General features: G+C 32.5%; 1 protein-coding gene across 9 annotated transcripts in view; it reads right to left on the reverse strand.

Annotated features, from left to right (window-relative positions):
* Positions 1-2,339: 2,339 nt before the first annotated feature.
* Positions 2,340-14,240, reverse strand: part of LOC106050584 (uncharacterized) — a 31,575-nt gene continuing 19,674 nt past the window's right edge. For 3 of the 9 annotated variants that reach the window (XM_013205563.2, XM_056034173.1, XM_056034171.1), the window contains 2 exons: positions 5,873-6,030; positions 2,340-5,076 (listed from right to left, as the gene is read on the reverse strand). In XM_013205563.2, coding sequence (XP_013061017.2) covers positions 3,814-5,076; positions 5,873-6,016 — 1,407 coding nt within the window. In that variant the 5' untranslated portion in view covers positions 6,017-6,030 and the 3' untranslated portion in view covers positions 2,340-3,813. Of the gene's footprint in view, positions 5,077-5,872; positions 6,031-6,439; positions 7,070-10,528; positions 10,813-11,164; positions 11,445-14,240 lie in introns of those variants that run through there. The other 6 variants (XM_056034176.1, XM_056034175.1, XM_013205566.2 and 3 more) reach the window with 5 other exon arrangements.

Consider the following 14,240-nt stretch of genomic DNA (forward strand, 5'->3'; position numbering starts at 1 on the left):
CTCTGGAGAATATCATCAGTCAGAAGTCCACAGCCATGAGCTTCAACATTCCGATACATGAATAATCAGAATCTATTGTATGAAAATGTCAGTAGCATCCCATTGTCTGACTTCGTCTAACAGCAGGCAGCATGCATTTCCAAACTTGTTTAGTTTTGTTGAGCGTATGTGGGTGAAAACATTGTTTTGGGAGGAAAAACGTGTGTGGGAGTTTACACTCTGAGTATTGTATGCATGGGCGTAGCCAGGATTTTTTTTTTGCGGGGGGGAAGGGGGGATTGGGGATTTTTAAAAATCCCAACCGCCCCCCCCCCCCAGCGGAAAAAAATATTTATATATAGGCCCTATGTATGTGTGTACATAATCTTTATTACATTCTGACCCATCATTCTTTCGTAAGACGTTTATTGTGTCCTAGAATAGGTTCTTCCTGGAGTTAGTGGAAAAATTGTAGATTCCCCGGCATTGCTAGCAAGGGGGTCTGGGGGAGCGCTAGGTGCCCCGCCGCCGAGTACTATTTCTGGTATTGAAAGCCAACAAAATGCATATTCTGAGGTATCTACAGTGCATTTTCCTGCTATTAAAACGTTTTATTTCAAAAACCTAATGTGCTATTCTTACTGACTTAGACCCTCCCGCGCCGCGATTTGGCGGCAAGCTGTTTCCACAAAAATCTGTCACTGGTAATGTCTGAAGCCAGTTGCTCTGAGGACCTCCATGAATGTGAGGCGCCAAGTTATACTAGGATGTCATCGCAACTCTTCTCATGCGTAATTCATTTTGTCGGAGAACTTGTCCTGCAAACCTCATGCGACGCTCTGTCACAATCTTACTAATGGGCCGACTCCCAGTTCGGCATAGGATTTCCTTGATATAAACCCGATCTCTATAACTGACTCCTAAAATCTGTTTTAGCCATCTCTGTTGAGCCACATTTAGTGTTTTTCAATTTCGGCAGATGACTATTCACTGCACTTTATTAATGGAGCCCCGCCACCGGTAGACATGTGTAACCTCTCTTAAATACGCTCTTTGAATTAAGTGACTGTAGCTTGCTTTAGATTTTATATCGAAAAGGGAAGTTTTATCATTAAAATCATCTCTTGGGGGTTTTAAACTAAAAAATCTTGAAGATAGAGGTTTTCCACCTCAAAACGCTCTGTATGGGGATTTTAAACTCAAAACCATCTGGAGGGGTTTTAAACTTTAAAAAAAGCCATCTGTTGGAGAGGGATTTAAACTCTTCCCCCCCCCCCCCCCCCCAATTGGCTTGGCTACGCTCAAAAAATTTTAGTGTGTAATTTACTTTTTTTTTATATTGAAGAGGTATTTTTTAGCATCAAACCCCTCTGAAGAGATGTTGAAACTCATAACCCCTTTTGGCAACGCTCATAGCATTTTGAGTGCGTAATTTGCTTTTTTTTTTTACATTGAAGATGTAATTTTTAGCTTCAAACCCCGGTTGCGGGGGGTTTAAACTCAAACCCCTTTTGGCTAAGGTCATAGAATTTAGAGTGTGTAATTTGCTTTTTTTTACATCGAAGAGGTATTTTTTAGCTTTAAACTCCACTGGAGAAGAGTTTAAACTCAAAACCCCTTTGACTACACTCATAACATTTTGAGTGTATAATTTGCTTTGTTTTTAATATTAAAGAGGTATTTTTTACTTTCAAACCCCGCTGAATGGGGGGTTTGAACTCAAAACTGAGTCAAAACCCATTTAGCTAAGCTCATAACATTTTGAGTGCATAATTTGCTTGTTTTCAAATTGAAGAGGTATTTTTAGCTTCAAACCCTCTGAAAAGGGGGGGGGGGTTAAATTCAAAACCAATTTAGCTACGCTCATAACATTTTGAGTGCGTAATTTGCTTTTTTTTTTATACTGGATATTGAAGAGGTATTTTTTAGCTTCAAACCCTACTGAAAAGGGGGGGGGGGAAGTGAACTAAAAACCCCTTTGGCTATGCTCATAGAACTTTGAGTGTGTAATTTGTTTTTTTTATATTGAAAAGGGGGGTTTAAAATCAAAATCTTACTTAACTGTGCTCTTGGAATTTGGGGATTGTCGTTTGCATTTTTTTTTTTGTTTTGTGTTATAGAAGAGGGGCATTTAACTGCAAAAACCCCTGGTAGGGGGTTTTAAACTCAAAATCAGTAACTAAATTCCGACCCCCCCCCCTCCGGCTATGCCCATGATTGTATGTACAATATTATTTCATACATCCATTTGTATTGAGTCGTAGAAAAAGTCTACACCCTTAGACTTTACAGACGAGCCATAAATAAGCAATAAAAAAAATGTAGGGTAAGTAAACAATGAAAGTGATTAAAATAAACAATCGCTTTTTTATATATAACATTTATTGTGGTGTTAACGAACGTGTACATTATCAATTCAGTGGCTTATTGGAAAGAAATACAACAACATGATAAACCAATTTTATAAAACAAAGTACTAAGTTACTAACCATTTTGTTTGACAAATAACCCAATGTATTTCCTTCTAAATGACATAATAAAATAATTTGAAAAGCAACTAGATCAACATTAAAACTAAGTACAACTGAAGAGGTTGACACGACAAAATATAAAATCATTATTACTACATTAATAATAATTAATTAATTAACTTAACATCATCTGGCCCATACATTGCAAGCTTTGAATGGGGAAGTTTATTTACTTTTACTAATAGCTCTCTAACTCCTTATGCTAAAAAATAGTGCCATGTTTATAACTTATGGTATACACTCATTGCTTAATGCTTTTTAACTTGCAGACAAAATGTTTGTTTTTGTTGCAACCAGATTGGATATATATTGTTGTTACAAGATCAGACTACCGGTATAACACATTATACGTCATGTCTTCAATATAAAAAAAATGATAGTATAAAATGGAAACTCCTATAATATTTATCATATACTATTAGTTATGCTCCAATAATTATTTTCACTGAATTTTTAAAACAATAAAAAATTGTAAAAAAAAATAATTTAAAAAAAATTATTTCATTTAGACACACAAGATGGTCTTAAAAATGAAATGACAAATATATACTCATGCTGCTGTTAAAACATTATTTCTGAGGTGTTGAGAACCTTGCTAACCAAGTTGTGTGCACCAGTTTCCAATTGTTAAACAAAATAACCATCAAGTTGAATGTGGGAAAAAAAGAGTTATCCTGGCAACAATTTTATACATTTATTCTAATTATTTTCTATAATTTTTTTATTTTGTTTAAAAAAAATTAAATATTAACAGATTTTTTATTGTTAGGCTGCTATTTTGAAAGTGTGATAGTTGACCAGAAGACAAAAGAGAAATATACTACTATCAGTAGCGCTGTTCAACAGGTATTTGAAGAAAAATACTTAAAAATTGTTCACAGGGGACATCAAAAAGACACATGCAGATAATCAAAATGAGGCAACAAAGTCAATATAATATAATTATTAGAAACTATTAAACTAAGCAATAAATGTTTGATTAAAAAAAAAGGACTCTCATGATCTATATCTGTGATCGAAAAACTTTTAACATGAATTGTGATAAACTTAAAAAAATTACTCAGAAATATGTTTAAAAAATTACAATACAAGTAATTATTACATTTAATATGCATCTTCTACTAATACACAAAAAAAAATTATAGAACAGATGAAAGTAAAAAATATTAAATGCAAACCACTGAATTCATAAGTAATCAATATTATCAATGATAAAATATTTTGAAGGTTGATTCGATTGATTAGCACACACACAAAAAAAATAATTTCAACCACTGATTTTTATTTAGATCTCATGGGTGAATTAAACACTGTCATTTTCAGCCTTCACACACCACTTGAACACAAATGTGTCCTGAAACTCATACTTCTTTAGTTTCAACTTATCAAAAGTGATGTCATCATGAACTCCCCTGCTGGTTATAAGGCGAACAGTTGCTGCAATAGAATATTCTAATGTTCCCCCAGGTTTGGCACAGTTCTGTGGGTCAATATTCCAAAGGGAGGTATATCTTTTGGAGCCATGATTGTAAATTTCTCCCCATCCAGAAAGTCTGACTGGCCACCTGATGTTTTCATCATAATCACCTTTACTCAATAACACGTTAACACAGAGGAATCCTTTTGCACTGAATCGTAATTGAAGCCTAATTTTACACTTTATGGGCACAGTGTATTGGTAAGGGGTGTAGTAGTCAGCTTTAGAAGCTTGCCATCTTGAGCAATTACTGATTTTAAAATGAGCAACACCTTCAGACATATTGGTCAATGAAGTGGAGGGGTGTTTTGAAAGGGTCCCAAAAAGTTTTCCCATTGCAACACCTGGATGCAGGACAAGTTCATTCTGTTTAGCTCTTGACGTGGGAGTTGTTCCTTTCTGAGCCATCTGCATAGATATGATTTGAGCAATATGGCCAGTAGCTTCCACTGTGTTTGTTTCATTAGAAGCTCTAAAGTTATTTATTTCACTTTCAATGTGACCATTTTCAATACCAGGCCTCAGAATTTGCTCCACTTCTTCTTTGTCCTGGAGTTCAGAGGCTGCAGCTGCTGCATAACTTTTATTGATAATAGGAATATCAGGTTTTGGAATGCTGGTAGTCATTTCGTTCCAATCTTTTTCCATTTCATAATCTTTACTAGAAGGAGGGACTAGATGAAAGCTGGTCTCTTGGGCTAAAGGTTTTAATTCTACTGGAATGTTGAGTTTCTGAAGAAGAGATTGTTTTTTAAAAGGCAATCCAAGAAGTGGCTCATTTATAGCAAGATTGCTAATGGAATGATTTAAATCAATACTTGGACCACCCATATTATTCATGTTCCTGTTCTGGCAAAGAAGTTCAATTTCATTTTGAACATAAACTTTCATAGAGTCTAAATTCAAGCGACACTCTTCTTCCATCTGCTTTTTCAACTGCAAGTGCATAGTCAGCATTTCATTGCGAAAAGCTTCAAACATATTCTGAAATTCTGCTCTTAGGCTAGTGATTTCTTCTTTGTTCCCCATATTGGTTTCTTTATTGAAAGGCTGTTTCATGCTGTCTCTAGAAGAACTTTTATATAAGGCCTATGAAAAAAAAAAGAAATGCTTTAAAAAAACAAAAACAGAACTGAATTTTATGTTTTAAAGTTAAAGAAATGACATAGGAAAAACTAATGTTGAATAGAGCATTATGTCAATCACACTTGTTTAAAATACTAAGTCTAAATCAAGTATATGTAGCTACGTGGCATAAACTGGGTGGCTACCTATCAAGGAAGCTTGAGTTTAAAACCAGACTCAAGCTGGGCCATGTTTGATGGGTACCTTAAGGCAGTACAGAAACCCTCTCCCAGATATCCTATTCCTTCCACTTGTCCACAAAACAGATTGGACTCAGCGCAATAAGCATTCTAAAAGCTCCCATAAAAACCCTAATAAAAAAATTGACAAAGACGTATATGACTAAGTACGAAAAACTAACAAGATTAAAAGAATGAATCTAGTTCACTTCAAAATATTATAGGTAAGGACATTAGCATCTTCAAATTGCTATTATATTTTTAAACACCAAAACAATATGAACAAGCATACAAGTAGAAAAAAAAAAAAGCTCATAACATCTGGTTTGAATTGTGTGCAATATTCTTACACAGTTTATAGTGGTTAAAAAGTAAATTTAATTTTTTAAGGCAATAAATTCCATCCACATCAAAAGCAAACTATTTAGCATTCAATAAAACCATAACAATTACATCCACGCCATATTTTAATATACTGATACCAATTTTATATGCATTTTATGGATATAATAGTGGAAAAACATTGATGTTACACATTTTTATATATTTCACAATACAGCCAAGTAGAACAATATCAATACCTGGTCTATGTTGGCACCAAGCTCTAATAGTTTGGCTTCAGCATTTCGTCTTTCAATTTCCATTTTGGATTCCCATAAAGACACAAAATCTTCTTTAGACATCCCCGCTTTTTTTGCCACAGCAAAATTTTGTAAAAAATCCATTACGGAAAGCAATTCTGTGAAATATAGTTACGTAATACTATGCTAAGACTTAAACCAATAACATCTATAAAGTCAATTACTTAAAAAAGGTTTATAGTGAGCACACACTAATGAAAACAAGACGAAATACTTTCTGCCAATTATGTTTGTTTGTGTTTCAACAGTAACACCCAAAGGCTTTGGTTGTGCAGATAAACTGTATTCACATCGTACATATGTCCAGAAAAAAAAAAAACAACTTCTGTGCATAGTTACAAATAGTATGACAGTGAAATACACATTTACAACGCCCTGCCACCCACATTCTGCACAGGATGAAGAGATTGGTTCTTTAAGTGAAACAGACTGAAGTAACTGACTAACAACATATATACAGCTAATTCATCCATAAATTTAGGTCTTAACTCTAATTGCAATGCTTACTTCATCAAATCAAGCAAAGAGATTGAAGTATGTGGAGGCCCCAGGCCAGAATTTTTGGGCTGCCCCTAAATGCTTTTAAAAAATCTTAAATAAAATCTATCTTATTTATAAAATACTAATATCTAAAAGAACTTCTAAATTATATTACATTTTTCTTCATTTAAAAAAATAAAAGTATAATATGCATATTTTAGTAGCAAAAAATGACAATTTTTAGGATTTACGCAAAGTAGAAGATCTGAAATCAAATGTATTACGTGCACACTGCAAGCGGATACTTTTTAACCACGACAGTGTTGCTAGCTGTAAGATATAATGTATTGTTGGTGGAAATGAGAAAAAAAAAAAAAAAGTTGCCGACTGATGAAATGTGGATTTTTTTCTCTATTGCATATATATAAGTAAAGACATTTAAATAAAATATATAAAGAATACACTCAAAGATAAAGTTCAGAACAGTCCTAGAGTGGACAATATCTTTGCTTTGACATTACAAAAGGGAAGATGATGGTCTGAGAATGTCTCAAAATATCTATTTACTTCCATCACAATCTGGAAAACCTTGCAAAAAATTTATTTTAAAAACGTTTAATAACTTATTAATAAAAATATGTATCTTACAAAATCAAAAGAACTTCTTTAATCTACAAAACAGTTCAAAAGGAGTACTGATCAATTTTGAGGTTTAAAGCTTTTTAAAATAGTATTTGCAAATGATATATTATATATTTCTCTATATAGCTGTATGAGTCAACCTTACCTAGTGCAAGGTAATGAAACATTATTACTGGCATATGTTTGTTTCATTAAAAAACCTTCTCTTAGTAAAAGAAATTTGAAAATTGATACTTATGGATATGGAGATTATAATTCTTGTGCTGAAAAACTTATTTAAGTTTATAAATTATCAAAAATGCAGTATAAGCTTTAGAAAGAAATTTAGAGATTGTTGATTGCATTATTTTTTTGTTTGTTTTAAAGAAAAGAGGTTTTAACCGAAACCCCTCTGGAAGGGGATTGCAAACTCAAAACCCCCTTGGCTGCGCTGGGGTAAATGAGGGTTTAATATTAAAATCTCACATAAATGAAACAAAATCAAAGCAAAAAATCACAGGGGGGAACTTCATAAACTATAAATGAAAAAAAAAAAAAATATAATATTCTTAGGCGATCAGTAAATGCTATATATATAGATCTAGAGTAAGCTCTTATATTCTGAATACCCTATCAAAAAAAAAAATCTACATTTTGGGACAACTAAATTTTTTGTATTTTTGTTCCGTTTTGCCAAAATAGAAGGCAGTTTTTTAGATTCTCTGTAAAAACAAAATCTCAATCTGTTGTTTTTATTTTTAGGTGTCAAGAATTTACTGACTTAATTTATTAAATATAAATGTTTCTAAGCATTTAAATACAAAATGGAAAAAGGTTTACTATTACAACTTTGTTGTACGCAGAATTTAAATAGAGTAGTTTATTTATTTCAGAAATTATATGAATTCAAACACTAGCTGTTTTGAGGTCATTACATCTTTATTTTGACATTTAATTCGAAACTAGCATGCTGTATAATGTGCGTAAGAATTGTTAAGTATTTAAAGTATTTTAATGATGTACTAATGTAGGGATGTGAAATAAAGAATTATCTTTGAAAAAACAATTTTTCATTAGTACATCATTAAAATACTTTGAAAGAACTTTCCAATGGTGTATAAATTATGAATGTAGGTTAAACAGTTAGAAAGTTATTTTTTTTGTGGCGTTTTGACCTAACATTGGCTGACATGGAACAATGAAGATGAGAGCATCTAGCTCGCTCAGCCAGCGAGACCCCCCCCCCCCCCCGCTCAAAATGTTAAAAAGTTGGAATTGAGTTGCGTAGACGATAGATCTACTTATTAAAAGATAATTTAATAGTAGATCTAGTATTCGTAGTTAATTTCTAGCTCACAAATCTGATTTCATTTATATTTATGAACTTCACTTGTTTAGAATGTAAATATTGATGAAATAAACAATTATCGGGTCTAGAGCTACAAGAAATGTCAAGGGGTGTGGACAAAATGGCGGCTTTGTGATGGCAGAAAATAACCAAATATTTAAAAAGTGGGATCAAAATCGTCTGAAACAATATTTTTCAAATGCGCTTTAAAATTTAAAAAAATAATAGAAGAAACAAATTAAACTCTTTAAAAGCTTTTTAGACCTATACATAATTGCTATATCTACTAGCCTAGGCAAGATTTAAGTCATAAAACAGTTTAGTTTTCAAAAAAAGTAAAAAATCCCATAGGGAGCAGTGCAAATTTATATAATCGATAACAATTGAAGAAATAAAGGTATCGTGATAAAACTTGGCAGAAATATGGCCAGATATATTTTCTATTAAATTAGTACAAAAAAAATTAGCTTCTAAAATATTACCTGAAATGAGTATCAGTAAAAAGAAAAATACATATACTTTCAAGTAAAAAAAAAGTAAGAAAATACACATGAAAAAAGTGTTCCTCAATATAAAATGTATCCATATTCACCTCTTTAAGCCACAATTTCAATGGATTTAAAATCATAATTGATTTCAATTAAGGGCCTATGTACAGAAAGTAAGAAAAAAAAACGATCTCAAAATGTGATGCCATTTTTTAACTTCCGGTCTTACGGATTTTCACATATGTATGGTAGATTCTTATAACTGAACACCGACTTTCAGGAACTAGGTCAATTTTTTATTTTATTTTTTTATTTGGTGAAGGTTTAAATTTCAGAAAAACTGAAAGCAGATTCTTATTCTTCAACTAAAGGACAATGCAAATAGCTGTGTCCCTATGTATTACCACCCATAGTCAAGATTTTATTTAAAAATAAATTGGGTCACATCATGCTCCTATTTTGAACACAGTTTTTGGGCTTTCTCCTTTAGTTGAACAGTGAGCACCGGTGTTGAACACCACTATGTAATTGCTAATAAATTATATCTGTGTTACTTAAAAATTATTTAGATTGTAGTAAAAGAGGTAGATTCACTTTTGCAATATGTATTTATAGTCTATTTCCTCATATACTCTCTCTCTCTCTTTCTATATATATATATATATATATATATATATATATATATATATATATATATCGTATTTAGTTTATTTATTTAAATACCTCTATATAATCTATGTGTAGAAACAGACAGAAATAAATTTATATAGATTATAGAGCTATAAATTAATTATTTTAATTTAATAAACATGATATTTTCTACTAGGCTACTAGTATTTTCTCTGTCTTTCTTTTAATTCCCATCCAAGGACCCTCTTCTTGTTTTCATAATTTGGATGTTCATTTTGTGACACCTTAACATCCCCTCCTCACCGCCAGCTTATCTTGTGTGATCAAATGCAGCGGGCATGGTCTCTGGCTTCAAATTAGCAGCCCGGCACTTTTTCTTTCATTCATAAGTTATATATTCTAGATATCTCGATCTAGGTCATGTTTATTCATTGAAAAAATCATAGATTTATTTATCCCAATAATATTTCTTATTACGATTTTGCTGTGTTCAAAAAGGAGAATGAGCTGAATTCATTATTATTTGTTTGGACACCCCCTTTTTAAATTTTATTTAACAGCTAACGGTATAAATGTGATTGGAATGTCTTTCTAAAGATGTTTGGAAACTTATTTTGATATGCCCATCAGCCTACGATCAAACAGGCTCATAATATAGCCTTCATCCCTTATATGGGTATGAATAGCAGGGGGAGGTTAAAACAACAGCTTTACATACATGGTTACCGAGAATCTAAATAACTGCCATCTGCTTTGGAAAAACGGAACAAAATTACCGGAACTTATCTAAAATTAGACATGCACAGTCCAGAAACGTCGTTTTTAGCTCAAAACATAAAAACAAATGAATTACAAACAAAAAAAAAGCGACCCGTTCAGAAAGGAGAATTCGATGGGTTCAAAATATAAGAACCTCCTCTAATTAGTCTAAAGAAAAATTGTTTTTTTTAAACTATAAACTACTCTAGATCTAGATCTATTTCAATAACTCAAAAGATAAGAAGAAGTATAAAATAAAATTTGAAAAACCATCGAAGGGTAATTCTGCAGGAGTTCAAGGGGCAGCCATCTTTGTTATTGTTTAGACTGTAAACTTGTAGCTTGGGTTTTCTCTCCGATTTGGGTTTTTGTTTGCTTTTAATTATTTTTGAAGCTAAATAAGTAAATAATATGCTAGATCTAGCTATACTCTATACTGGTATCATCTAGTCCTAATAAGTCTATTAATTAATTTAAAGGTAATAAAGGTCAATTAATTATTGGTAATAAACTGTGCTGATATTTATTGTAGGCCTAGTTAAAATTTAACTGTTAAATTTAGATTCTCTATATCAGAATAATTCAGAATAGATATAGACAATATTTAACAATTAAAAAGACAGAACAATAAGAAACGTATAGTATTGACACCAAGTCAAAATTAAAAGAAAAAATAGCATTGCTTTGAAAACACAGAAGTTTCAGAAGTAATGTTAATTCTTGGTATTTTTTAAGACACTAGATCTATCTAATCTTAGGATTTCTTTGGAACATAAACATTAACAAAATAGTAACAAAGATGGCTGCCCCTTGAAATCCTGCAGAATTACCCATCGGAGTTTCCCTTTTAATTTAAAGTGTTACTTATTTTTAATTTAAATTAAATTATTACATTATTAGATCTACCTCTTTACGACTTTAGACTTTTGTTTTAGTTTTCCATCCAAAATATAAGGTCAAAAAGTCCGAGCTAAGAAAGAGTTAAGAGTAGATCTAGACTAGAAATGTAATCTAGACTTAGATCTTTCTAGATCTAGGTCTAGGTCTTTAATACTCTAGATAAATCTGTCTATAGATCTAGATTTATCTATATAGATCTAGTCTAGATCTAAATGTAGATTGATATAAATAATAAAATGTCATAAGACAACATCTGTTTTCAATGCTGGGATTGGAAAGAAAATCAACATGCTGTTAAAAAGTCGGAGATTAAAAATTTACGAAACGAAGTATTCAATTCTGCTAACCATAGAACTAAACTTAAACTATACTAAAACAATGATCCTGCTAAAAAGTTTTATTCCTTAGTGCGGACTATTTTAAGAGTTTTATTTAGACTTCCAGATCTAGCCTGTGAACTCTCTCAGTTCGTACTTCGTTGAATATATAGTCAGTGGCGTCAGTATGGTCGGTGTCACCCTTCACACACACACATCTTTCTTCCTAAAACTGTACAAACAAAAATTATCACTAGATTGTTCTTTTTATCGACCATTGACCTAATTAAATACACATTTATTCACAGTTACACATTTTTTTGAGTGTTCTTTTCATATATATTTTTTTATTCATGAAATTATATAATTGTTATAACCAGTGGCGTCTCTGGGGAGGTGGGGGTGCGGTACGCACCAGATGACACCCATTAGGGTGGTGACACCCGAATGGGAAAAAATGAATATTGGCAAAAACTACAAAATAAAAACCCGAATGGAAAATTTGAATATCGCAAAAAACTAGCAGATTCAAAAATAAATAAATTTCAAGATATATACCCAAATATGTCAAGGCATATCTACTGTACGAATCAAGATCAATATATTTTATTTAAGGCCTTGGGTATTTCTACAGAATCAGCAACGCGATGACAAGCTTCAAAAATTCATTCTTCCAGTGTCTCACAACAAGACGACCATCACCAGTAAGCAACACAAAACTTCTATAGAATTAAAACGAAGTTAACAATCTGTAACGAGACTCGCATTTTCTAAAGTATTTTTTCGTGATTTCGCGATCGCAACGTTATCAATGTTTAGGCCAAGACCTTCTATTCGATTAGTAATTGTACGCCAGACAAGCGCTCCTGTCCCATCAAAGTGGGTATTTAAGTGTTGGCATCAGTTTCGACCCCACTTCCGCAGAGCAGTCTAGATCCAAATATTAAATGTAGTTAAAGTACATAAGCTTGTCTGGGTGAGTATCAAGTTACAGCGACTCTTTTTTTTTCAAGTTACAGCCATTCTTTTTATTAAATCTGCTTTAGCAAAAGAAAATTTCCTTCACTTGGGTGTTACCCTTTAAGAGTGTCCGGTGATGACCGCACCCCCCACGCCACTCACTCACCTAGAGACGCAACTTTGTCTAGTCTTTGTGTCCGAAAGTAGCTGGTTATTGTTTGTAAATGCTTGTTTCGGATGTTCCTTCAGATTCTGAAGATAATCTACTCCCTAGCCCAGACCTCCCACAGGACAACGGAGGATGGCATCAGGCAGATTTCAGTTAAGGAAAGTAAATGACCTTAACAGTTTTCTTAGTAATCGTAATCTTTGCTGCCCTTTTTTGCTGATATAATCAGTATTTGCAGTAAAATTTAGTTTATTGTCTAGGCTAGTACCAAGGTATTTAAAGGTTTGCACAATTTCAATAGTGTCTCCAGCTACAGAAACAATATCATTTTCCTTCTTGTCCCATACGAAAATCGATTATCATTTCTTTGTTGTTTTTTTTTACATTTAATAATAAAAAATTATCTTTACAGTATTTTTCAATGTGTTCTATTTCTTTGAAATACTCATTTACGTCTGAGCTCTCTGAGAGCAGTGCAAGAAGAGCCGCATCATCAGCGAATTTTGTGAAGGAGCAACAATAACTATCGGATTGAAAATCATTGGTGTACAAAATGAACCACAATGGCGATGTAACAGCCCCCTGGGGCGCCCCTGTGTTAACTATGCGTTCATTAGATATAACATTGTTTACCCTAACCCTCTGAGCTCTCTGGGTCAAAAATTCATTAGCCCATAGTATTATGTATGGACTAATCTGCAACGCTTTCATCTTTTCAATGAGTAAATGAAGTTGTATAGTGTTAAAAGCTGATGAGAAATCAATAAAGAACAATCTTACATAAGTGTTCGGTAAGTCCAGATGTTTGTAGACACAATTTCATGTAATAATTATTTTATTTTTTTGGAAAGAAGCGTATGCAACAATATGAGTTCAAGCTTTTGAAGAAAACATTTCAAAACGTCTCCGCTAGTGTGATTCTTTTGGATTTTTTTTGTTTCTGAATAGTTGAATTTCTTCTAACTATTGCACTTCATTTTAGTGACCATTTTTGTGAGAAAAAGAAAATGCCCGCGACACGAAGATGATCTTTAAAAGCATCACGCCCATTAGAGACGTAGGCCTACCTGCGCTATATGTCTCTCGCCTAATACTATTGACCAGGACTGCTTCTTTATTATCAGACTTAATATGAGAACTTTTTTACGAATTACGTAGGCGACACTATTACCAAAAAAAAAAACAGACTCGTTTTAATTAAATTTCATGACGTTAATTTGGATTCTATACATGAAGTTAAATTAACATAAATGAGAAATAAAATCTAAAAATTGTGTTTTGAATATGACTAAATTTCTTTTTCATTTCATCCTTTACGTACCTCACTGTTGGAGCCTACATCATCCCTCTAGGTCACCAGCTTCTATGGGGTGCTCGAAAAAAAACCTAGTGGGTCGCCACCCGGAAATGATTGAGAAACACTGTGTTACTGTGTTTTATTTTAAGTATAAGTGACTTGTATTTTGGAGTATTTATTTTGTATTAAAATTCAAGAAAAATATTCACCGCTGAGTTGCTTCATTTTGTCTAATAGGCGTTTTTTAATTTGTAGGCACATTTGAATCTGCATATGCCAGATGATTGTGGAGACAATGCACATCTCCCCAATATACAGTCGTGATAATCATATAATAAA

This window comes from Biomphalaria glabrata, chromosome 6 (genome assembly GCF_947242115.1).
Source record: "Biomphalaria glabrata chromosome 6, xgBioGlab47.1, whole genome shotgun sequence".
Taxonomy (NCBI): Eukaryota; Metazoa; Mollusca; class Gastropoda; family Planorbidae; genus Biomphalaria; species Biomphalaria glabrata.